Source organism: Psittacula echo, assembly GCF_963264785.1.
Source record: "Psittacula echo genome assembly, chromosome: 21".
Taxonomy (NCBI): Eukaryota; Metazoa; Chordata; class Aves; order Psittaciformes; family Psittacidae; genus Psittacula; species Psittacula echo.
The window spans coordinates 615,589-641,804 of NC_137757.1; the positions used below are offsets into that span (position 1 = coordinate 615,589).

At 50.4% G+C, this 26,216-nt stretch overlaps 2 protein-coding genes across 4 annotated transcripts in view; both read right to left on the minus strand.

The window, feature by feature from the left end:
• Positions 1-104: 104 nt before the first annotated feature.
• On the minus strand, positions 105-17,200 carry SELENON (selenoprotein N). Its single transcript, XM_080632424.1, has 12 exons — positions 17,069-17,200; positions 12,488-12,605; positions 11,593-11,723; positions 10,898-11,110; positions 10,279-10,403; positions 9,391-9,528; positions 7,956-8,037; positions 6,777-6,965; positions 5,620-5,725; positions 4,648-4,760; positions 3,870-3,971; positions 105-2,725 (listed from the first exon to the last, which is right to left on the minus strand). The coding sequence occupies exons 1-12, from the start codon at positions 17,174-17,176 to the stop codon at positions 2,555-2,557; spliced, it is 1,596 nt and encodes a 531-aa protein (XP_080488550.1). The 5' UTR covers positions 17,177-17,200; the 3' UTR covers positions 105-2,554.
• Positions 17,201-22,558: 5,358 nt separating this feature from the next.
• Positions 22,559-26,216, minus strand: part of MAN1C1 (mannosidase alpha class 1C member 1) — a 60,315-nt gene continuing 56,657 nt past the window's right edge. For 2 of the 3 annotated variants that reach the window (XM_080632314.1, XM_080632313.1), the window contains exons 11-12: positions 25,697-25,812; positions 22,559-25,077 (exon numbers count right to left, since the gene is read on the minus strand). In XM_080632314.1, the coding sequence (XP_080488440.1) occupies positions 24,957-25,077; positions 25,697-25,812 (237 nt within the window). In that variant the 3' untranslated portion in view covers positions 22,559-24,956. The remainder of the gene's footprint in view (positions 25,078-25,696; positions 25,813-26,216) is intronic. The other variant, XR_013958265.1, reaches the window with a different exon arrangement.

Sequence of the window (26,216 nt, forward strand, 5' to 3'; positions counted from 1 at the left end):
ACCACCCGCGCATGCACCGGGCCCCGGGGCGGGACAGCCCCGCCGTGAGGGGCGGGACCGGCGCCCCCGCCGCACGCCCCCCGCCCGGCGGAGCAAGGACTGGACTGCGGGAGGCCGAGGTCGTGGGACGGGTTTAACGTGTAACAGCAGCTACAGCCGCGCCCGCCGCCCGACCGGCACCGAACCGCGCCGCTCCCGCCGCCCCTCGCCGGCAAACATCGGCCCTGGCCCGCCGCGGGTTTCAGGCCAGAGCGTCACCCAGCACAGCAGGGGCGGAGGCAGCGGCTCCTCGGCCGGTACCACTCAGTCGAGTTACACAGAGACGGGAAGCTCGGAGCGGGTCAGCGGCTCCTGCCCGGGGCCCGCCCGCAGCTCCCGGGCTCCACTCGCCCTTCGGAGCCACCATAACCCCCGGTTTGCCAGGCCCCGACAGACAGGAGCCATCCCGGGCTATGAAGCCGCTGCTCCCTCCGGCTCCTCCTGCACACAAACGGAACGGACCCTCCCTTCCCCGACAAGAAGCGCCAGCCGAGGCTTCGAGGGGCTCGGGAAACGGGCAACAAGACCTCAGAAGCAGCTCTGTAGCAGCCAGGAGGGCACATGGACGCGGGGCCGGGGGGCACAGGCACTCGCTCCTTTGGGCCAGAGTTCTCTCAGGGGACAAGGCCACCAGTCAACAGGAGCTCGGTCTCAAATGCTGCCCGGGGGCTGTGGCACTGTCTGCAGCCAACAATGCTGCCCGATTCCAGGCTGTCGGTACTGCAGCCCCTGGAGCGGGTAAAAGTGCAGAGCTAATGCATAGTTATAATGCCGATACTGAGAAACAGCCCAGGGGGAATTCATCTCCCTGGAGCAATTAGGGAAGCTACAGTGGCTCAGCCGGGAAGTTGACCTAAGCCCAGCCTACCGCCAGGAGGGCTGGGGCACGGTGGGTGATCCTCACCCCTGGGCTCCTCCAAAAACAAAAAAGCAACCGAAAAAAGAGCCATCCAAAGGTTTCCCTCCCCCTCCCCCCCGTGTGATTCGGTCCAACAAAACTGTGCTTCAAGAGAGCAGAAAAAGCATCCCCAGCCATGGCTGGTTGCAGCTATCTACCGAAGATGCTTTTGTCTCCTCACCTCTATAGTAACAGGCTTTGAAACCTGTTTCATTTAACCTCTCCTTGTCCAAGTTATGCTCACTCTGTAGAAGGCATTGGTACGGAGTAGGAGCAACTGCTCAGGGTGGTTACAGGTAAGTGAAAATGGCATTCTGTCCAAGGCATTTCTCTGGAAAACTCCTGGAATTTCCATGAGTGCTGCTGGCTTTTAGAACTGCTCAGTTCTTAGCCAGTTAACGCTCTTGGGGCAGTTCCTGAAGGGAATGTCATGGTTCCTCATTCAGTGGGACTTGGAAGCTCAAATCAAACATGGATAGAACATGAAACCAATGCCCTCCAAGCAAAGCTGGGGGCTGGGCACTGCTCACTGCTGTGTTCCACAGCCTGGAATGCACATCCTGCAGGACTCTGACCCCTAATCGCCCTGTTAATCACAGAACCACAGAATGGTTTGGGTTGGAAAGGACCTTAAGATCATCCAGTTCCAACCCCCTGCCATGGGCAGGGACACCTCATACCAGACCATATTGCCCAAGGCTCTGTCCAACCTGGCCTTGAACACTGCCAGGGATGGAGCATTTACCACTTCTTTGGGCAGCCTGTGCCAGTGCCTCACCACCCTCACAATAAAGAACTTCCTTATATCTAACCTGAACTTTCCCTGTTTTAGTTCAAACAAATCACCTCTTATCCTATTGCTCCGGTGCCTGATGAATCCATGCCTCTGAGCTGCACTGTACCTCTAAGGCCATGGTCTCCATTCCACTGTGCCAACCTCAGCACCTCCCTTGGATGCAGAGAACCTGAATAAACAAGACCACTCTCCCACCACAGCACAAAGTGCTGGGAGGAGACCAGAGCCCCTGGCTCCACCCTGCTCCAGCTCCACCTGCCCTTACATCTACCCATGATCAGCACAGTCCCATCACGCACTGGTGGCCACTGCTGTCCATAAATGCTGCCATGAAGAGCTGGTACGTGACAGGAGGTGTGTGTGGAGGGCACTGGCTACCAGGAGGGAGCTTCCCACCTGCGCTGGGTTCTGCACCATCACACTGGGTCTAACAGCAATGCTGCTCTCTGGAATCCAACACAGTCCAGTCGTGAGTCAGGGCTTTCTGGGTGACGCATGTAGAGCTGGTACATGACTTTCACCTCAGAGTCTGAACAGGAGCTGGAAAAACATGAGGGTGGCAAACCAAGGAGTATGCACCGAGAATGGTTACAGATTCAAGTGTTCTCACTCCTGTCACAGTTTGCCTGACCTCAGAAGGGTGGGTTATGTGAACGGTATTGCTTGAAACTGCCTCAAACTAACATCCAGAGCAAGGCCCCAGCCCTGGGTCTGCCTCTTAGCATCAATGTCTGGCATAAAGACAAGGAAGAATTTCTGTAATCAAAGTAGATCTGTGAAGTCTTTGTCCATCTCTGTGGGGCATTCCGGTGCCTTTGGTTTTAGGTCTGCAAGTATGGCTTTGCTCTTCGCAGTCCTTCCTTCAGGAACTGGAGGTAAGTTGCAGTTGAAGGGTCTTCAAAATTGGTTGAGAAACTAAAGATGCTACTTTCAACATCTTCAGGCTTCATAGAAGTAATGTCCAGGAAGTAGTTTGCATTAATATGGTGAATCTGGGAAAAAAAACAGATGAGAATTTAAAGGCCAGAACAATTCCCCATCCACTGTCTTGGCCTCTAGCCAGGATGTAAGTGACAAGACTGGAACAACTCTTGAAGAATCTCTAATACTTTGCAAATACTTATTCAGCATTCAGGATTCAGGGTTTGCATTTTACAGTCAGAGAACAACGTGGGAAAGACAATGGTCTGTTTCTCTCCCCAACCAAGAGTGCTGACCCCTCACTTAGGTTAAGAAGATGAAGGTGATTTGGGACAAATCATGTAGGAGTAAAACCTAGCTCTAAGTAAGGACTGGAGATGCCAGCCCAGCCAAGCCACTGCTGAGTGCAGCATAGTTGCAAAACCAGCCCTAGAGCTTCGAGTGCCTTTTTGCTCCCTTTCCAAGGTGGGAAATGGGGACATGCGGCCACTGACCACAGCACCCTCGACTGAGCTGAGGCCACTCGGCAGCCAACACTGGAGGGGAGCCACTAAAGAGACAGCAGGAGGTCACTGCCTGTGTCACAAGCTAATATCTGGCAAATGTGGGCATGATCAGATTAGCCCTGGCAGGATCCTCCACTGCAGACAGCCCAGCTGCTGACACACACAGCACTGCACTGTCAAGTGCCAGGAACTGCTGTTGTTCTTCTAACTCAAGGTGGAGGGGCTGCTGGGGAGCACAGCAGAACTGAAGCGTATGGACTTGCTAATGGCTGTGACAAACTGGGGAATGAAGAGAAAGAGAAATGTGCTAGAAGGTGCTGATGAGGAGAGGTTTTCTGCAGAGCATCAGCAGAAGGGACAGGGGGTGCAGGAAAAAGCTACAGTGGCTTCCCAAACGTCACTGACTTCAACCAGAGACAGTGAGGAAGCACAGGCAGACATTTGTTTGAAGTCTGATTGTTCCCCCACCCTAAGCTGCTACTGTTCTGTCTCTGTATAAAGAGACACTTCCAGGTTTTTTCATAGAGTTGCTTGCTGTCTGCCACAGCATCCCTGAGAGCACAGCACTGGGAGGGACTATGGCCCCAGCAAGGCGCAAGGAGCCAGGGAATGGCTGCAGGAGTGGACGCTCCAGGGTCTGCAGACAACCCTGAAGAGAATGTGCTCTAATGGGAAGAGCCAAGCTCAGCTCCAGGAGTAACCAACATACCACCGTGCCATTAGGGAGGCAGATGATCATCTCCACGGGGAAGTTGTATTTCTCCAGGTGCAGGTCAGCCAGCTTGCTGTAGAACTCATTTTCTCTGTTGCTCTGTAAGGAGAGAGCCCAAAGACACATGTTTGCATACACCAAAACTAGCAGAACAGTGTAGGAGGAGTACACCGGACACAGGAATAAGCGAAGGACCAAAGAGCTGCTTTGTAGGACAGTGGTAACTGGTTCTTTTTGCACCATCTGCTTTATGATACTCTTTCAGTCAGTCTCCTTCTCACACATTTCAGCTGCAGATTCTCTCCAAACAACAAAATCACCCATCACTGGCAGTTCCCAGGCACACCAACAGTCTGATCCAAGCATTTCCCAGGGTCTCCAGCTCTATGACTGATCCCAGCTGACAGCACAGGCCCAGAGACAGAGTCACAAGTGGGGAAAGGTGCAATCAGAAGACTCCGGGTTCAGACAGTATTTGGTTGCTCCCTGGGTTATAGAGAAGTCAGTCTGTTGATGGCACAAATAGCTTTGGGCAGAACTATCTCACAGTGAAGCATTTGGTTTAGCTTTTAAAACTGGCACCATGACAGTGAAGTCCTTATGCCATTTGCTTAACCTGCCTCCATCTGGTGCTTGCTTGCCCCCTGCGATCACTAGGACAGGGAGGGCTTGGAAATGAAATCCCCCCCTGGCACACGCATGAGCTCCCCCCTTGTGCCAGGCACCATCTGCATTCACCAGCACCAGCTGCAGAGAAGGTGGATGTGACACTGACCTGCAGCTCTTCCAGCTCCTTCACCAGTGACCAGCTGCTGATGAAGCTCTCGTTCAACAGGGTGAGGATGGGCGAACTTTCCAGGACGGTCTCCCGGAGAGTTCGCCCTGAACCTGGCCCAGGAGAAGCAGACAATGGTTTGCTGTGTTTCCTCAGCTGGCTGGTGCCATGTTTAATGCCACCATGACGCCACCGCTCTGGCTGCTGTGGCAGCTGGCTCAGGCTCCCCCCAGCCCAGCACATTGGCTTTTCTCTCCTTGAGTGACAGACTCCAAAGCCGATTGTTTCCCACATGTGCTGCTGGCAGAGAGGCCTCACTCCAGCCACTTGCAAGGCAACAAGGACCAGGACAAGCTTGCCATAGAGGTGATTGGTGTGGTGCATTTAGGAAATGCATTAGGCCCTGTGGATCCACCCCAAGTGCCTTGTGCTGTTCATGCCGAGCAGAGCCCATACATGCTGGAGAGGTTTTAAGGCAGATAGGACTAAAGACACCCAGCCCTGTCCCACCCATTACTCTGCCCAGTGTGGCATGTTCTCAGGTGCAGGGGGTGAACAGTGATGCATCAGGACAACTGCAAGCCCGCATCTGGTTCTGGCATCTCCTGTGCAGGTGCCAGGGACACAGCAGAGAGCAGAGTCCCTTTCACCCTGCAGATGCTGCCTCTAACCAAGCAGACTGAGAGGGAAAGAGAAAGGAGAAAGACCAGATCCACGCATTCACCTTGACAAAGGCACCTGAATTGGTGAGTTCATCTAGGGCTTGTCATAAACAGATCTTATCCTGCCACTGGGGACTTAATATCTGATCAATAATTCCCCACTTCCAGCCTTTTCTATTCAGCATCTTCAGAGCCAAAAGGCGTAACACAATGTTTACTGCTGGCTCGTGACCAGCTCTCTGACCCCGAGCTCTCCTCAGAGCCTGAACGAGGCACATCATTCCTCCAGCCACACTGGGAATGTCCTCACCTCAGCACGACTGGTCGTCCAGGGCACCCCACAGCAGGATCGAGTGCACCAGCTTCTTTTCTGCTTTTGCTCTCTCAAAAGCTTGTGTGAAGGGAAGATAGGAGACCTGGAGGCAAAGAGACAGCGCTTAAGAAACAAGACACAGAACAGCCCATCTCAGATACAAGCAGGATCTGAAGGAACCAGACCTGTCACATCCCACAGGTGAAGTACACAGTTTAACCTGCAGTAGATTCTGCAGATTAAAGCAAATGACAACTGTGGTGGTGTCCCCCAGGACAACTTCATTCTCTGGTGAGATTACAGCAAGGCCTTCAGAGCATGTGGGCTGTTACCAGGACATGCAGAGAGCCCCATCCTCACACACTGCAGAGAGCATCTGCACAACTGCAAGCTGGCTGGCTGCAAACTCCCCTCAGCAGCCTGGGAAATGTGGCCGTGAGATATTCATTACAAAACCTTACTGAAAAGGCCTAAAATCTGGCTGTGAGGGAGCCTGCACAGAGATTATTCCAATCACTCAAATGAAGGGAACTTTAACATCTTGGCAGCTCAAAGGGACATTTGTAAGCTCAGGCACAAGGCGGCAGCCACTGAAACGTGTCCCTTCAGCCAAGGAAGCAGTGACAGGCGGTAGCCATCTGCTCCACAGGCTACTGGCATGTTAAATAGTTTGGGTCACCCAATGCTATCAATTTGTGTCTCACTGCAGGATGCAGAGGCACAGGCAGATTGTGTGTTTTCTGCTGATAAGGAAAGCTTGGTCCAAAGGTAGCTCAACGTGGCAGAAGTAATGCCAGAGGAAAAGCATTTGTAAGCTGCCTCTCTCAGAAATCACATTGGCAGCTAGTGATAACAGGAAGGCAGGATGAGCCCACATTTACAAGCCTGAGACACATGACATCAGGCTTTGCTCCTGCTTGTGCTGCTGTGCAACCAAAAATAGCCTTTTAGAGATGCTGTACTCCCTCATCTGGAAACTGGAAGTCCATCCAGTCACACACACAGTGGCTGGGAGGAGACCTTCACACCATGCTGAATGCTGATCAGGCTGTGGCCTCTGGTTTCTGCTGGTCCTCGAGGTGACTGGACATCGCAGTGAAGACAACCTGTCCCAAATAAACATGCCAAGGAAGAGCCTGGTCCCTCTTCCTCACCTTCTTAAATGGATACATGGCCACTTCCAGTTTCTGAGCTGCCTCTTCCCAGGGTATTTCCTGCTGCCAGGTTATCTCTTCAAACACAAACTGGATGGGCTCCCCTGAGGGATCCCTGCTGTCAATCACATTTCCATTCTCATCATGGATCACAGAGGGGACGGAAGGTCCAGCTGATTCAAGCTCCATCTGCAGGAGAACAAACAGGCAAAGCTGGACACTGCAGACATCCCATTCCTGGTTTATCTGTATTCCAGGACAGGATGAATAGGCAAAATAAGACTGTGCAGTTTCCAATGAAGATACAGCTCCATCTGTTGTCTCCTGGAGCTGCACTTCATCAGTTGCAGATGTGTTTTAGTGGAGAATAGCAGGAAAGCAACTTAATTTCCTTCAGTTACTGTCTGACCGTGCTCTCTAGATGACAACTGCACGAGACGTGTTCACTCCATGTTTCCACCTCTCCAGTGGAGATTTCTGACGGTGGGACACCAGATCCTTCAAATCACAGCTCCACAGGGCTAGTTTGAAGTTCTTGCTCATATCCCCAGCACAGCCCTTACCCAGCCCGTGGCTAACCACGAGAGGGGGCAATACAAAAGCTGTTCAGGAGCTTCCCCCAGTTCCCTGTTCTGGGACAACTCAAATGATTTTGTAAGTCTGTTTTCTCAGCTCTTGGCAATTAAAAAGAGAGCATCGATCTAGTTTAAGACCAAATGGGACTGTTAAATTCAGGCATTTAAAATCCTGACTCATGTTTCCTGCCCCAAGAGCTGGGATTACCACAAAACAGAGGAATAACCTCATGCAGTTTCTAAATTCAGACACACTGTTGTTTGTACACCCCTCTGGGCTCAGGGCCTGGGTTCAGATCCTCATCTGTAAATCCAGATTATCTGGGATACAGATCCTCACTCTGTAAAGCTGGAAAGAGGCACATGTCTCCAGGAGTGTAGGATTCAACCCACACAAAGGGAAAACTACAGTATCACAACAACTGGTAACAGAGAGCTGCAGAGGACACACACAGATCAACAGAGATTATACTATTAGATTGAAATGTGCACAAGAAAGCTCTGAAGAACAGCGACAGCTGAGGTCATACAGCTCATGGCCATGGCAGCATAAATCTCTGGTGAGCTGCTGCATGCATATGGAGGACTGAGAGTGTCTACAGACCTGAGGCAGGTATCCAATATCCACCTCCATGTTGCTGCTTTCACTTGCTCCATACAGCCACTCCATATCAACATTCAGAGACCTGCAAAGTGAACCAGGGATGTTCAGAGTCACCCAAGGATAAGGCTGTGTATGGCAAACCCCAAACAGATAACAGCATCCAATGCTCCTCCTGCAGGGTCAGCATTAAAGCCCAGAGGCCCTGGCTCCTTGGAGATCACTGTTCCCTGCACAGGACCAGCAACACTGGAGCCCAGGATCAGGGTCCAGGCATCCACTCAATGCTCTGGGCAAACACTCACACCTTTTAAGTACTGCCAAAGTACAGGAAAGAGGCGACTTTGTTGCCTCTTCCTTCCCAGCACTCAACTTGCACATTCTGAGCCTGCTGAACTTTTAAAAGTGGTGGGTTTTTTCGGAAGCAAAAGGCTTTTGTAAGAAGTTGCTGGCAGAGATGCAAGTGTCTGCTTGCTGTAAGAAATGTGCTGACAGAGCCACAGGGGTTGAGTCGCCAGGGTAATGTTATAATAGAATTTTCACTCCAGCTGTCATGGGTAAAGAGATTTGAAGCTTCTTTCCCCTGAAACACTTCCAGCTACTTGCCAGAGAGCAGGAATTAGCTAGTGCAAAGCTTTGCACACAAAATCTCAACCTGTAAAACACCAAGCAAAAAATATGCTGAAGTAAGAGCATCAGCCTTTGCTTGACTTCAGCGCTTTAAGCCAGGCACTGGGATTGCCAGGGGCTGCTCCCCACACCCTGCCCATCCCTCCCCATTCTCCAAGTACCAAGGGACAGTTACTGGTGATTGAATCAGACCCTGAAATGGGTCAGGGATCCTCAGCGACTGGTAGAGATGCATTTGCCAGTTTTACAAGCAACAGCAGAGCTCAATTCACTTAGATTTTCCAGGAACTTGGCTGAAAAGTATGAGCTCATTCATCACAGACACCCAAGGAGCCTTCTGCAGCCTGCAACAGGTATGTGACAATTGCAGGAGTCCCTGCCCCAGCTGGGAACTGCTGGTCAAGGGGAGCAGTGCTCACAGCAGTGTTGCTAACAAAGAGAATGCTGCCCATAACTAGGGCAGTGGAGGCATGATGGAGGACATCAAGACACACAGGGATGAGGACGGGACATGATGACTGTGATGACCGCTAGCAGCGAAGGATGAGTGGGGAAAGCAGATAAGCAAACTGTAGAACTAGGCTGCCCAAAGCTCAGTCTGCCCTGCACAGGCCAGGATGCCCACATACCACAAGGGACAGGGCTGCTGCTGCACTCATACCTTCACATAAAGAGAACCCACCAGCCTTCCCCTGTGCGCAGCCCCAAGCTCTCCACAGGACAGGATCCCAGAGCCCCTGTGTTCCACTGGGCCTCATTTATACAACCCTCAAGTCTGTTCAGCACCCAGAAAGAGAAACAGCTGTACCTGTTGTTAGGGACAAACAGCTTAAATTCTCGGACATGGGAAGAATCCTTGGAGAGGACGATGTGACCTGTGAACTGGCCTGGGGAAAACCAGAAGGGGAAGTGTGGTGGCTCATTCAGCTGGAACTCAGCATGGATCCTGAAATGAGAAGGGAGCCATGAGCTGCAGTGCCGGGAGGAGAGAAGATGACAGCAGCGAAAAGTTATCTCCAAGCACCAGAAATTATGAAGCTAAATTGGGGCGGAGAGGTTCAGTTCAAAAAGCTTTTCATGTCACACAGTGATAAGAGTAAAAGACTGGAGCAGATCCCATGGGTCACAATCATCTCCAGTATTGATGCCTTTTGGAGCTGGGCAATAAGTGTCTGTCCAGGAAGGATGAATTACATTATCATTCCTTAAAACACAGAACAGCCTAAGACCCCTTCAGCCTCCCTTCCAGCTTGATCAGGCAAGTAAAAGCTGCATGTAACACTCCCAGGAAAAGGAGAGAACAACTTCCCAGACTCTCCCCATTGGAAAGGCATTCCCTCCACCCCCATTAACCACAACCTAACACGTTTCCTGCTAATCAGACTCTCTCCTTTCAGTCAGGGATAGCTCCAAACCAAGGGCAATGTCCTGCATTTGGGCAACAGTCCCTGCCCCACCAGGGGCTCTGGGAGCACGGGCATAAGCAAAGTATCACACATTGGCAAGAGCTGGCTGTGAACCACCCTCTTCCTTGAGCTGTTTTGCTTCCCACCCAGCCAGGACACATCTGGTCTTGCTTGGGAACACGACATGCAGTGACACACACTCTGCCACAGGCTCACAGAAGCCTTTTCTGTTCCCTTGAGATACAGAACAGACTCAGAAGCTTTCCTCTAACCCCAGGCCACGGCCTCACCTGAAGGCGATGGTGTAGTAGAAGGTGCTGATGGCTTGGATGCAGGCCACAGCTCCCTGTGGAGCAAAGCGAGTTTTCACAAAGGGGCGTGGGTGGAACATGCTCAGAAGCTTGTGGATGATGATCTAGAGAGTGAAACGTAAGAGAGCAAAAATGAGAACAGTTCCTTCACCACAGGCCAGCTGCAGCTCCAAAGTAGCTCCCCACCAGATCAGGAAGGCAAGGGAGCTGCTATGCTATAAAAATTAGCTCAGAGACCTACCTCATCACAAAACAAAGAGCTAAAGCAAGAGACTGGGTTTAAAATTAAATCCATTCCCATGCTTTTTAAACTCTTCCCATTGTTTGCAAGTTTCCATCATCCCAGCCTGAGTTACTCAAATCAGCCTCATTTGGCCCTGACACCCAGAGCTTTTGCCTGCTCTCAGTTTTACCTCCAATTTAGGAGACAGTCCTCCTGGCTGCAAGCTGCAGCTTTTTTGCTCCCTTAAAAAGTCCAGGAACATAGAATGCAATAGCCTTGTCCCTCCAGGGATTCTTGGGATTCATCTGGGCTACACGGCAGAACATTTACACAAACTGCTTCTCAAGTATACAGCAACTGAGTTTCATATCTCACCTCTTTGCCCTTGGGAGGTGGAGGGTAAAATCTGTTGTTGGAAAGATACCCAGTGAAGATGTTCAATTCACTAGGAATTATCCACCATGGATCCCCAAGATCCAGTTTATTCTTTGGAGGAAGAAAGGCTTTAAACTGCCTGGCAAGCAGCATGCTCATAGGGGCTGCTGGGGCAGTCCAGTTCCTCAGCCCAGACAGAGCAACATGAGAAATCTGTGAACAAAAGATACTGTCAGAGCCTCGGCCGGCCTCTCCAATCCTGCAGTCACGCTCACGGATGTACGGAGGCTTTGGAGAAGGGGAAAAAGAATTCTAATGGTTTAAATTCTTTCTACCATCCCAACTACCACCAAATAGTTCTGTCAACTTTTAACCATGTGAGTAATAGAAAGCGGGAGACAGGGGAACGTAGCACATACCACTGCCTTTGGACTTAGCTCCACATCCATCTCTAATGTCTGCTTCAAGCTTCCCAGGAAGGGTGTATTAACTGGGGCACAGTGATACCGAGTGTGCTGAGAACAACGAACTGCTGCAGAAAGCAGCGCATTTGCTCATCAAAGCAAATCCCATGGCCTTGAGCAAGACTATGTCCCCACCCTACCATGCCAGCACTTATTGCTGGTGATGTTACCAGCCCTTTGCATGTGTTTATACCAGAATTTGTGGCCATACACATCCTGCATGACACCTACTCCCAAGAAACCGTCTTTGCTCTTCGTCATTGTTTCCATGACCAAAGGCTGGAATTTAGCCACGATGGACAATGTCTCCCCGCTTGTATCAGACATCTCCTCCTCTTCAAATTCTGAGATGGGAGCGACCCCTAGACAAAGGAACAGAAATTTAGGCAGCTGTTTCTCTTTCCTCCCCTTTATAAGCAATTGTGAAGTGATTACACATTTATCCTGGCAAATCCAGGAGTCCTGGGAGTCTCCCAGCTCTTCATCCAGCAGCAGAACTCAGACACACCCCCGGAACCAGCTAAAGCAGAGCTCTCCTTTCAGCAGACAACTCTCTAAACCCCATAGCTCAGCTGAACAGCCTCACTTCACCTTGGAGGGTCAGAACATATGCTTTATCCAATGAATTACAGCACAAACAAACAACTGTATTGGAATGCTCTGTACATTATCATCATCACACTTGTGTGGCACCATCAAGATACAGGCTGACAGAGCATTCAAACAGGATCGCTCAGAAACTGCCACCTGGAAGAGACGTCTCAGTCGGGGTATGAATGAAACACTGCCACTTAACTAAGTTTTGGCCTTGCTGGGCTGAACTGTATCTGTTGCATTCACCCAGCCCAAATCCCCTTTAAGCTCTAGACAAAGTAACTTCTGTGCTTTGCTAGCCCAGCAATGGGATCTTCTGTCTTACAAACCCTCTACTTTGTGGAAGTGATATATGTCTAGTGGTTAAGCCTTTTCAGACCCTTGTAAAGCTCAGCAGCCTCCCTTCATGTAAATAAGACTCAAAACAGCATCCTGAAAAAATAAAGACATGAATAAAACCAGTTCAGTGCATTATCTGTGGCTTTTGCTTGGACAGTGCAGAGGGAGCTCTGCAGGGCAGACAGATACCTACCTGTCAGCTTCTCAGCTATTGGCTTGAACTCTTCAGGACTGAGGTACAGATCATTGTTTGTGTCCAGAGAAGAAAAGAGAAACAGCCCCTCACTTCCCAGAGACTTCAGTGCCAGCTCCTAGTTCAGGAAGAAGAAAGAAGCAAGTGAGACTTCATTTGAGACTCTTGCAGAAATTCACTCGTGCCCCTCTCAGCTTCAGAGTTAATTTAAATTCTTTCCAGCACACAAACACAGCCATTAAATCAAAAGATTAACGCCCCTTGGCAGGATTTTGTGCTATTTACAATAGGGGCTGGTGTCCAGGAACTGCTGGCATGAGCATATTAAAACTACATCTGGCTAAGTAATTCCAACTGAATCGTTTGCTCATAGTCAGCCTCAAAGTCTTTTGTCAGAAAAAAAGCCAACTTTTTCCAAATAGTGCTAAACCTGCAGCTATTGAGAGCACCTGGAGATGGTGATTCTGTGATTAAATGATGTGCAGTGAAACAAAGGCAAAGCCATGACTGTCCACATCACAAAACCACAAAGGAAATGAACTGCAGAAAGCAACTTACAACCGTGCAGAGCTCCATGCCACATCCACTGCCACACACAATTCCCTGATCGAGTCAGGTTGCCCTCCAAAATTCCAGCTGCAGGACTGGATGGAGCATTTTGTCCCCTGCCTACTCAGTCAGCCATACACAGGGGAGCCACAAATCCCACGGGCTTCTCCAGAACCTTCTGCAAGACCCCAGCCACACTGTGCCTCAGTTTCTCTCTCTTCAAAGTCCACCGGGAGCTCATCCAGTGGCAAACACCACTGAAATGCAACATCTCCCCTGGAGCAGCCCCACAAAGGCTCTAGATGCTTCTGGTCATTTCTACTCTGCAACACTCAGCACTGAAGGGAAAGGGACAACTTACAGGCAGAGTAAGAGAGCTCCATGTTGGTGTGAGAAGAAGAGACATAGAGCAAGTCAGACAAGCCACATCATTGCCAGACAGCCTGCAGCACATCCCCTGTGACCCATCATTTGGGACAGCTTCCCCTGCCACCCCTGTAAAAGCTTAAAGCTGCAGGATAAATACTCTGTATTCTGCTGTTTAACAGTGTTTATTCTCTATTGCCTGCAGCACCATCACCATCCCCAGAGCTCCTGAACTAGTTTATTCTCCATCTGTTGCCTGCCAGCCCGAAGCAGCACTAATGCAGCCTGGAAGGCTTTGCTCCTGTCAACTGAAGCAACAAAAGCACTTAAGAGCCTTCCAGGGCAGATTCAGGACTGAGACAGACAGAAATAAAGACCCTGGAATACAAACCAGAGATCTGGAAGCAGACATGGCTGTGGAAAGTCAAGGAGGAGAGCAGGCAGGAACTATAGAGCTGAAAAAAGGAATGAAGGATTATCTTATATAAGGAAGAAATTCTTTACTGTTAGGGTGGTGAAGCACTGGAATGGGTTGCCCAGGGAGGTTGTGAATGCTCCATCCTTGGCAGTGTTCAAGGCCAGGTTGGATGAGGCCTTGGGTGGCATGGTTTAGTGTGAGGTGTCCCTGCCCATGGCAGGGGGGTTGGAACTGGATGATCTTAAGGTCCTTTCCAACCCAAACCATTCTATGATTCTATCTACACACAGGACAATCCTCTCTCAAGACTGTCCATGTTTCTGGGGCCAGAAAATATGCCTTTGTTCCCCAAATGAACAGGGATGCCCATCCCTGTAAATTGATAGTAAAATTTTCCTGGGCAACTTCCCTAACAGCCAGGTGCCAGGGTCATGTCATGGAACCTTGGGCCAGGCTTCAGTATCCCTCTAACCTCTAGAGCGTGCTTGTGCACAGCACGGAATGCATTAACCTCACAAGGGCCCATGTGATTGCTCGCTGAGAGTGGGCTCCTGGAGCAGGGAAGCATGCCTGGAGCGTGATGGCTTCTCCTCTGCGGGGGAGCCTGTCCTGGATGTGTACTGAGCTCTGAAAAGATGTTCCATTTCCCAGTCCTCTCTACAGCACATCAGCCACTTCCTGCTGATGAATCTTTCAGAGTCTCTCTTCTTTTTGCACTTCACAGACAGGGACCTCAAGGGATGGAAGGCAAATGAGCAACAAAGTTTGTAGCTGGTTGACTGCCTGCTGCTGTAGGAAAAAGTCATGATCAGTGCTTAACAGGGCTGAAAGCGGAAAGAGAACCAGTCACACCCCCCACACAGAGAAGAACATCTATGACTGTATCTAAAGCAGAAGGATGTGAAGGACAACATGGATGCTTGGGTGTTGGATGTTAGCATCCAAAGATCAGTCTTTAAGCAAGAACTGAAAGCACTTTCTCATCCCCTCAGCCTGCACTTTCACACAGATGTAAAACCCCACCAGCTGCAGAACCATCAGATAATTATCATGGAATGGTTTGGGCTGGAAAGGACCTGAAGATCATCCAGTTCCAACTCCCTGCACAGGCGGGCATGCCTCACACCAGACCATGTTACTCCAAGCCCCGTCCAACCTGGCCTTGAACACTGCCTTGAACCACTTCTCTGGGCACCCTGTGCCAGTGCCTCAGCACCCTCACAGTAAAGACCTTCTTCCTTATATCTAACCTGACCTTCCCCTGTTTCAATTTGAACCCATCACCCCTTGTCCTATCACTCCAGCCCCTGATGAAGAGTCCCTCTCCAGCATCCTTGTTGCCCCCTTCAGACACTGGAAGCTGCTCTGAGGTCTCCACGCAGCTTCTCTTCTCCAGGCTGAACAGCCCCAATGTTCTCAGCCTGGCTCCATACAGTGGGTGCTCCAGCCCCCTTATCCTTGTGGCCCAACTCTGGATTTGCTCCAACAGCTCCATGTCCTTCTACAACAGCAAGTGGCCAGAGACACGGCAGCTCTGTGGTCAGGCACATGCCAGCAGCCGGCTGAGCACAGCCTCCTGCTCATGGACACCACTGCCCTGTCCCTGCAGGCCACATCTCCAGCTCCAGGCAGCGCTGACAGCACATGGCTCTGCACAGCCTCGCGGGACACATCCTTCGGAAACACTCATTCCTGCTCAGCAGCGTTGCACGGACACAGGCACAGCCTGACCCGCCAGCACCATGGGAGCACCCGGCTGGTCTGGGAGACCCCGGCCAGGGAGGAACAACAGCTTCCCAGAGCACGCACCAGTCAAAAGGGATGATGAAAGCTGGGTTTAAAAGGGGAGCGAGATGTTAGGGCTTGGCCTTTTCCTTTCTGATAACATCCACATCAAAGAAAGCTCTCCAGAGCTTGTGGATTTTCTCTTTTTTCTTTATAATCCGGGATTGTGAGAAATAAAGTGTTTCCCTGTTTGTGCCAGAGGAGTAAAACTGAGCTGCCTTGGCCTCCGCAGGGGAGAAGAGTTGGGGGTCTTCAGAGAGAGTTTTCTTCTCCCACCTGCCTGTGCCTTGTGTAGCTACATAAACATCGCTATGGAAGCGACAGGATGTATGTTTTAAGGAAAATGAAGGCAAATCAACCCCTTGCCCTGTTCACGTTTTGTTCCCTCCAGCAGCCCCCAGTCACAGCTTGCTGCTTGTGCTCTGAACACAAAAACCTCCTGGAGGCTTTCTGTCAGGCAGGGCTGGGTCCTCTCAGCCAGGACTGTCCCAACCCTCCTCTCCCTGCAGACAAACTCTTCTATTTACCTGGTTTGAGCCATTCTCCCCTTTCTGCAGTGCAAGAAGAGACAAAGGAAAGAGGCCTCCTTTAAAAACACTCGTCTTTTCACCACAGAAATACTGAGAAGTCTGCTCTTTTCCACAAACCTCTTTAGCGGATGCCAAAGCAAAGAGCCCAGGAAGCAGGATCTTCAACAGAGACATGCAAGCAGCCATCTGAGTTACAGGAATTACAACCAAGCCCAGCACCGGTCAGGGCACACAAGACGTACGTTTCTAGCGAGAAAAAACCCCACAAATACCTGAGAGTTTCGGGCCTTTTCCAGGGAGCAAGGCAGGAAGGAAGGACATGGCGAGAGGAGGTGTGAAGCTCCTGCTCTTCCTCCTTTTCCTGGCAGGATCAGGCACTCCTGGTGCCTGGTGATGGCCACCACAATCCCTGTGACCACCTCAAGACTGAAGCCACCAGTGCCCTGTGGCTACCACAAACCAGTAGCAGCCACCACACCTCTGTGGTCACCTCAGTCCAGTGACAGCCACCTCAGTCCCTATGGCCACCTCCACCTCAGTGGCCACCAATACCTGGCGGTGACCTGAGCCAGGCCACAGCCGTCTCAACGCCAGTGGCCACCGTGTGTGGTGGTCCCCTCAACCCCGGCACCCAGCCTGCGGTCACCTCAGCCCTGCTACCTTACAGCCAGCGGCCACCGATGCCCGGCAGTCACCTCAACCGCTGGCCATCCGAAGCCCCTTTGGCCACTACTCCCTCAGCCTGGCCACGGCCACTCCGCCGTGTGCGGTGCTCCCCTCGGCTCAGCAGCCACCTCCTCACCCCCGGGGGCTCCGCGGCCGTCACCACCGCTCCCTCACGACGGCAGCGCCCGCCATTTCAACCCTCCCTCCCTCCTTCCCGCCGTGAGGGGCCGCGCGGCCTCAGCACCGCCCCCCCGCCCTGCCCGGTACCTGCTGCCGGGCTGCCTCAGCGTCCCGGTAGTACTTGACGGCGGCCAGCGCCGCCAGAGCGGCGAGAGCCAACGCCAGGCGCGGAGGGGCCGTGCCGGGACCCGCCATGGCCGCGCCGCTCAACGCCGCCGCCCCACCGCCATGGCCGCCCGGCCGAGGGAGGCGTCAGGCGGGCAGCGCCCGCCGAGGAGGGGCCGGGGCTCGGGCCGGAGCCTGCGTCCGCCCCGCGGGGCCCCTTTCCCCGCCCCCGGCGCCGTGGAGGCTTTCGTGCAGTCCGGAAAAAACACTTTCTGGCCTCAAATTTACCCGCTTCCGAGTCTCCTGCAGGAGCTGCATCACCGGCCTCTTCAGCAACCCCATCGCTTTCAGTGGGTTTTGCTTTTAATTATCGATGGGAGAGGGCTGTGTCCTCCCCGCCATGGATTAACAAATTCATCTTCGGTCCTTAAGTCAGCATTTCCCCCAAAAAAGGCGTATCCTGCTCTTGTAGCTGGTTTCAGCTCACAGCTGGATACCCTTCCCGGTATTGGTGGTTTCACTTGCAGTGATTTCACTGGGGTTTAGCCCCAGAAGGGATGGATGGCAGGGATAGGGATGGGAGTCAGGGGCTGGGATGGATGTTGCAGCCATGGGGCGATGCTGCCCGTCTACAGCCATGCGTGAGCCCCAGCCTCCTGCCACCACATTGTGATCCCCAAGTTCTGAGTCACTGCTGCCATCACCCCACATTTTGAGCCATTTCTACTGTGCTTTACAACACCCCGACCCGAACTTTTCCACCCTCCCCATGTTCTTTGTGCCTTCCAGGTTCTTCTGCACGGTTGTTTCATTGCCCCTGAGTGGTGGCTTGGCCAAGAGACCCAGGTTAGTCATTGTAATCTCTTCTCACAGCTCAGCCCCTGCTCCTCCTGCAGTCCTGCTCTGCCACGGAAATCCCCTGACTGCTGCGGCAGATTTAGTACCATTTGCTGCTGCTGTAGGGCTAACAGCATCCAATGTCTGATCTCCCTAAGGGTACCGGGAAGCGTTAGCGGTTAATCCTTTGAAGCTTTTGCTGTTTCCTAAGCCTGCCTAATCAGTTTTGTTTTAGGTTTGAAGAGCGTTCTGGTTGGAGATGAGGGGAGCATGACCAAGCCATTAAGAGAGCTGTGGCAGCTGCATCAAGCAAGGAGGAAGAGGCTGCTAATATTAGGCAGAGCAGGCTGGAGGGCGTGGAGATCTTGTCAGCAAGCCAGACCGGAGGGAACAGGACTTGGGCAGTGAAGGCGAGGAACAGCCTTCTCCTTGGGACTTGGGCACTGTTCCTTTCCCTGCCATAGATCCTCACACAGCCCCTGGTGTTTCTCCTGCAGTGATGGTGCAACTCAATGGACCAGATTGGGAAGCCCAGCAACAGCATACACACGGGGTTATTTGTAACTCAGGTCAGTGTCATACATCTGCACAGCCAAGGGAGGAAGGAGAAGGCTCCTTCTGCCACCTCCACCACAGAAGAAAACATTCATGAAACTGCCACTGCTCTTTGCCTTCCACCTCCCCATCCATCAAAGAACTGGTGCTTGAGCTATGGGGCGGAGATGGGAAGAACTGAATTAGCAAAGCACTGAAATAACGTCTGGCAGCAGAGACGGGTGTGAATGAGTTAAGCACTCAAAGCACTTTAAGCAGATGTGCTCTAAAACTTGCCGGACTCATTAGGTTGGGCAGCGAGGTGTGGAGAGCTGCTGCTTACCTCAAATAACCCAGCAAGTACCTTTAGAGCACAAAATGTAACAGGATGAGATAGCTTTGAAACAGGATAAATGTACTTGAGTGTTTGGAGTGAGAGCAAGAGGTGAGATGAGTTGACCAAGCCCGCAGACACCTATATGAAGAAGGAGACCTGACAGGGTGGCTGGCAGAGCCAAGATGATATCATTTAGACGAGAAGCAGAGGGGCTCATTTTACATCTGAATCATTTCCAGTGTCATCAGCGACCATATAAAGATGACAAGCGGATGAATTATTTGCTAGGAAAAAGAAGGAAAGACAAAAGGTGAAGTACTTCAGCGCATCTGCTGGGAACTAACTCTCCTCAAAAGAGAACAAACCCAGCAGCTCCTGGTTCTACACTGCTGGCTCCTGAGATGATGGGTTACAGTGCTCATGAAGCATTTTAAATACCCAGATGTCTGCCATGTGGCCCGTTCAGGCACACCTGTATCAAAGGAAATCCTTGTGGTAGAGAAAGAACCAAGAAAATGCATCCAGTGGGAAGAACTATCCCAGATTTCCCCTTTGTCAGCAGGGAAAGAGCCTGGCTGAAGATAGGAAAGATACTGAGTGATTCATAGCAGGGATGAAAAACTTGGACCGACCTTTTTTTTGCAGTAGTGGGACGGGTTTTTCATATGGAAAGTCCATGCAGTAACTCCACATTCCAGAGCAGAGGAACTGTTTAAATTGATGGCCCTATTCCCATAGCCTGAAACCACAGCCCGTTCGAAAGTCAGAGCCATCATGGTGTAATGGAAGATGGCATTAAAATGTGAGCTCTGTGCACAGATCGAGAAAGCACCTGGAAACAGATCTCCCCTTTCCCTCCTGAGGAAGCAAATCCCAATCAGACTGAGCCAAACCCAAACCAGGATTACCTCTGGAAAAAGTAAGGAAAAAGGAGTATTCAAGTCTGGTTTCACATGGGGGTTTTGAAGGGAACAAGAAAATGAGAGGTGTGTTTACTGCAGAATAGGAGCTTGAATCCTGCTCCGGGATGCACTGTACCAAGCTTCACAGCCATGGGAAACATGCAGTTCATCCTGGGAAAGAATGGCCAGCAAAGGCTGCAGAGTGAAATGCAGTTTGATTGAGACATTGCAAAGTAGACCATTTAGTTGAGCAAGAGCCAATGCCTACCCAGTTCCCATGGGCTTGAAATTCTAACTCCCTCTTGGCCTTTCCTATTCCAATTGGAAGCAATCCAATCTGGTGGGTCACTTGCAGTTCTGACACTCACCGGCTCTCACTAAACAAAAGCAATTACAATGCAGGGGTGGTTTATTGAGAGGATTCCTAATTACCTGCTTGAGGCTCCCCAGGGAATGAAGCCAAAGACCCAAATATGATCAGAAGTAACTGCTGACACTTTGACAGTGCTGCCACTGGGAGCCAGTGCTCGGTGCATCACATGTGAAACAATCAGATAAATAGAGCAGATCAAAATGTATGTAGAAAAATCCCACGGCTGCCAGGCTTTTGAATTCAATAACCAATTGCACTGAAAGCCTTCCAAGGGAATTGAATAACGCTGTAAAAATGAAGTGTGGCTTACAAAAAGATGCATTTGTTTTCTGCATGGTTTTGTCTGCCCTCCTTGTATGGGCGGTGACAACAGCTAAGGCACTGTACGAGCCATAGGAGCTTTCATCTCTCTGACTGATGCGACTTTCTCATTAGAACTTCATTTACAAGAAATTCCTTCCGACATAAATAAGGCCACATGTTCTGATGGTGAAACTTAACATGAGAATCACTGCTTCTGAATGTGAGTGTAACAGGGGAAATGAGAAATCATGTAGGCCCATTGCATTTCCTGGTAAGGTAACTCTGAAGTAGAAAAACCCCACTGTAAATCAACAGCAGGATTCCCACTGATGTCCCACATGCCTGAAACTGAAAGGCAGGAAAGCAGCTCAAACACACACATCTTCCCAGGTCCCTTCCATTAGACATTTAAACCCAAACCTCTGGTTTAACATAACACCCCATTTCTTTATCTACTCCAAGTCTGAAGACAAAGATGTTCATCGTCCATCTGGGCGCAGACATCCCACCTCTCCACTGAGCAGGAAGGATGTAAGGTAGGTGGAAGATGAGAGGGGACATCCCAGAACCTGCTTCTGCACACAGAGCTCCCAGAGCTGAGGGCTCTGCTTGAGCAAGAGCATCCAGGCAAGGCTCGAGTGTGCAGAGGAGCAAAGCAAGAACATGAGCTTATCAACACACCAGTGGGGGAAACATCCCCGTTACTTGCATTGTCGTAGGCCAGAAAAATCCCAGTTGTGGATCAGCGCCAGTCCTTGGAACAAAGCTGATTCTTGGGATGAAGCTTTATTCCTGCTAAACACATGCATGCTTAACTTGGTGCCTGTGATTAATCTGCTGGCCTCAGGGCTTTAACTGTGGGTATCTGTGAACACAGGCAGAAATAGTTACAGGATTGTGGTGCAGGAGAGCAGCAATTTCCAAGCATGGCTGTTTGCAACACAAAGCTGTTGCTGTGGCTGGTGCTAAGCTCCATACAAGTGTCTGGGTGAGCAAATTTATCAGTGAGATTTACATCACCAGGCAGCTAAACCCCCTCCCTTGTTTGTGATGCAGCCACTGAGGGGCAGGAAGCAGCAGCTCTCCTGTGTGTGGATGTGACTTCACACATACCCTTCTTGCTCACTTGTGTGGAAGAGAAAACAAGAGCAGAGTTTTAATATAATACCAAGGATCTATTTCTAAAGGAAACTAGAACCATGCTATTTATTTTGGGGATTTACATTTTGCCAGGCAAAGAGCTTTCAGTTACTCCAAGAGCAGGACATTTTTATTTATGGAATTCCCTTAATCCATTATAAAACCCCTCTGAGCTAAACCAGCTTCCTGGTATCCAAATCTCTCTGATAACTCACTCCCAAGATGTTTATTTACCAAAACCCATTCCTCTAGGCCAAGCTTACCAGTCAGCAGCTTTATCCCTGGGATAATGCTAAGTCCCCATCTGACAACTGTATTTCTCTTGGGGAATTACACAGGCATGAATTCAGAAACACATCTTTTGTTCTCCAAACTTGCTCAAAGCAACTTTCTCTTCCCAAGCTGCTGGATGAAGCAGTTAGCAAGAGAAGGCACAAAACCCTTCACCAAGGGCCATGCAGCTTTGCAGTGACCAGGGGAACGGCTGCTGGGAAGGAGGAGGCAGATTCCAGATCCCAGATCCAGCCCTTGTTGCTCCTTTTAAAGCAGGTACTCACGGCTGGAGCAGGAGCTGTGCGTAAGCATTCCTGCACACTCGTCCTGCCTGGAGGACGCGCGGGCTGCACGCTGGCTCAGGGGCTGAGGCATGGAACAACCTGGCTTTGGGCTTTTCCCTTTCCTTTCCTTGTGTTACTTCATTCCAGAAACAACGCACACGGAAGCGCAAACTTGACTGGGGATTATTTATTTGTGCTAGAAAAATGAGACATTTAGTAGAGCTTCTGCTAACCCCTATCAGATGGGGAAGAAGCAATTTAAGGGAGCTGGTGCAGATGGGAATTGCTGTCCACACACACTGGCTACAGTACTCTGGAAATCAACATCTATTGTGAAATACTCTTGAAATCAAGCAGTATTGTCACCTAGTTATTCCAAGCATGATGTAGCAGGTCTCTGGCAGATGGCTTTACAGAGGATCAACCCAAACATGCTTTTTATGTTACAAGACTTTATTCTGTTTCACAGATTTGACTATTACAGCAGTGAAATTATTACAAGTGACTCATAACATTTAGTTCCAAATAAAAGTAGAAAAACACAAAACCGATGAAGGGCAGTGAAATGAGATGTCACGTGTGGGAAATGTGTTTTAAGAGCACAGAAAAAGTATACAAAAATACATCAGAATCAAGAACTTTGCAGACAGCTTTTGATCTAGTTACAGCTTTGACAGCACAGAATCACAGGATGGGTGAGGTTGGCAGGAGCCTCTGGGGCATCTGGTTCAACCCCGTGCTCAAGCACGGCCACCCAGAGCCCCCTGGGCAGCCTGTGCAGTGCTCAGTCACCAGCACAGTACAAGAAGCATTTCCTGATGTTCAGGACTCTCCTGTGTTTCACTTTGTGCTGGTCCTGTCACTGGGCACCACTGGGAAGAGCCTGGCTCCATCCTCTTGCACCCTCCCTCCTAATATATGTATATATAAAAGATTCCCCCTGAGCCTTCTGCAGGGTAAACTGTCCCAGTTCTCAGGTTCTCCTCGTAGGAGAGATGTTCCAGTCCCTTAATGATCTTTGTGGTCCTTTGTTGAACTCACTGCACTTGTTCATGTCTCTCTTGTACTGAGGAGCCCAGACCTGGACACAGCACTCCAGCTGTGGCCTCATCAGTGCTGAGCAGAGAAGGATCACCTCCCTCACCCTGCTGGCAACGCTTCGGGGCTAATGCAGCCCAGGATACCACTGGCCTTCTTTGCAGTAAGGGCCCATTGCTGGCTCATGGTCAATCTGGTGTCCACAGGACCCCCAGGTCCTTTTCTGCCAAGATGCTTTCCAGCACATGCTGGAGCATGGGCTTGTTCCTTCCCAGATACAGGACTTTGCACTTCTGCTTATTGAACTTCATGAGGCTCTTACCTGCCCATTTCTCCAGCCTGCTGAGGTCCCTCTGGATGGCAGCACGACCCTCTGGTCTATCAGCCACCCCTCCTAGTTTTGTGTCATCATCAAACTTGCTGAGGGTACACTCTGCCTCATTATCCAGATCACTGATGAAGCTGGTAACCAGGACTGGACCAGTATTGATCCCTGGGATACTCTGCTAGCTACTGGCCTCCAGTAGACGTTGTGCCACTGATCACCACCTCTATACCCAATCATCAGCCAGTTTTCAACCCACCTCACTGGCTGCTCAGCCTATCGATCATCAGCTTGTCTATGATGATCTCCTTTGACAGTGTCCAGGAAGACTCTATCTGCTGCTCTCCCCTCATCTACCAGGCCAGTCATTTCAGCACAGAAGTTTAGCAAGTTGGCTAAGCCTGATTCCCCTTGGTGAAGCCCTGCTGGCTACCCCTGAGGAATTGTTTGTTGTTCCTGCACCTGGAAATGGTTTCCAGAATAATGTTGCCTTCCCAGGGACTGAAGTGAGCCTCATGAGCATATGGCTCTCTGGGTCCTCCTCCTTGCCCTTCTTGATGATAGGAGGAACATTTGCTTTACTCCAGTCTTTGGGCACTTCTCCCAGTTGCCATGGTCAATCAAAGATTATTGAGACAGTGACATCTGCCAGCTCTCTCAGCACTTGTGGGTGCATCCCTTCAAGGCCTTATGGACTTATGCATGTCCGGTTGGCTTAAGTATTCCATGATCTGATCCTCTTCCACCAAAGGTACATCTTTGCTCCAGCCTTTCCCCCTGGTCTATGGAACCTGTGATTCCTGAAGATCAGTCTTGCTAGTAAATACTGAGACAAAGGTGACATTTGGTATTTCAGCCTCTTCCATGTCCTATGTAATCAGGTTCCCTGTCTTGCTGAGCAGTGGGCTCTTTCTGGTCAGGCGGCCTATAGCAGACACCCATTATAATGTCACTTGTGTGTCTTCTCTTTAACCCTAACCCATAAGCTCACAGTCAGCTCCTCATCTATCCCTAGGCAGAGATCCATGCACTCCACCTGCTCTCTCACATAAAGGGCATCTCCCCTTCCTCATGCTCCTGTCCTGTCCTTCCTAAGTGCCTAGGAAGCACAGTATATTGGCAACTGTTCATTAGAAAGGTGATCATGAGTATATAGAAGGCAAAAATGAAACTGAGAAACGAAAGGAGGATGTGTGTGTGTGTGAAGTCTATTTTATGGCAAATTTCCAGTCCTTTGGCCACTATAAAGCAAAGTCAGTGGATTTCATATAAATTCTCTGTATAAAGGAATGTCTATGAACTGTGTACAATATGGCCCAGAATAAACATCTCCGTATCAGGCTAATAGAGCTCCTCACAGAGGAAAAGAAGGTGCTTACATCATGGTTTCATCTTCCCCATACAATACTGTCCGGAACTGGACTATGCCCCAAAATACCATTTCAGGAACAATGCAAGTTCCTTTAATGGAAAGGAAAAGCCGAAACGAGCCGAGGCTGCAGCAGCAGGGCCTGGGCAGTGGCCTCACTGCTGCACGCTTGCTTTAAAGTTCGTGTGGTTGACTGGCAGGGGGTGAGCCTCTGTGTTGAACACCCAGTCGTCCAGAGACAGCACGTCATCTTCACAGAACAGAAGATACAGGTACCTGGAGCCAGGAAGGAGATGGAAGGAAACACCAGTGGGACTCCAGGCACACACAAGCACTGGCCTCAGCTGCCACAGTTTATGGTGACACATTCCCCCACTCCCTGCCTCACTCTCCTGCTTGAAACTACCAGCCCTGGTGCAAAGGTGGCACAACAGGAAGGGCATCTGTGATCAGCAACAACATCAGCTCATGCTACCCGCAAAAGGCAGCTCTGCACCAAGGGGCAGCAAATTCAGGCCACAGTCACGTCTCCTCTGTATACAGGGCATCAACCTGGCAGAGGAGACAGGCTGTCTCTTAGCTAAATGCAAGGGAGCTCAGCAGTCAGAGCCTCCCACTTAGAGCAGCTCTAAATCACAGGAAGAGCCCTTTAAATCCTGCACACAAGCAAAAACCTCGAGTGCCAATGATAGCAGTAGTTCTACAGAAGCAAACTACCAAAGTGTTGCAGCACCCACAGCCTTGCCCAGTTTTCCCCACAGAGAGTAAGACTTATATAGAGAATAAGTCTTATACAGAGAATAAGTCTTATTATTAGAGACTAATTAAGCAAACAAGAGTGTTGATGCTGCAGGAATTATGCTACTCTGAAAGGCCTCTGTGACACTGGACTTACTTCAGAGTCTCTGCGAGGAAAAAACTCTGTTGCATGTTGTCATGGGTCGGGGTTGTGGTATAAACATCTCGGATGCCAGAGAAACCAGCTTCTACTCTACAGTGTTTTTCCAGGGCCTGAGAAAGGAAAGGAAATCTCAGTAACACACGACAGCATGGAGCAGTAACTCATTAATCATGGCCAGTTCCATTACAAGTCGCTTTACAAATCAAATTCCAGGATCAGAGTAGGCTCTGTCTCTCACTAAGAGTGTGGCGATTACTCCAGACTCTGGGAATAAAGCTGGTTCTAATGAAATAGCGAGAGAAACATAAACCACCTAAGTTAGTTGATTGATTGACCTTGATGTTACAGAAATAGCACAACCGGATCTCAAGTGGTAACTCGCTGCTTGTGGAGGCTCTTTTCCAGGGAGAAGACAAATGACAGTTGTGCCACTGAAATGCAGCTCCTGCTAGGATGTGGGCAGGGGCTAACAGGCTATTGCATGAGCTAGAAAGGGTGAGGGACTTTCTGGCTG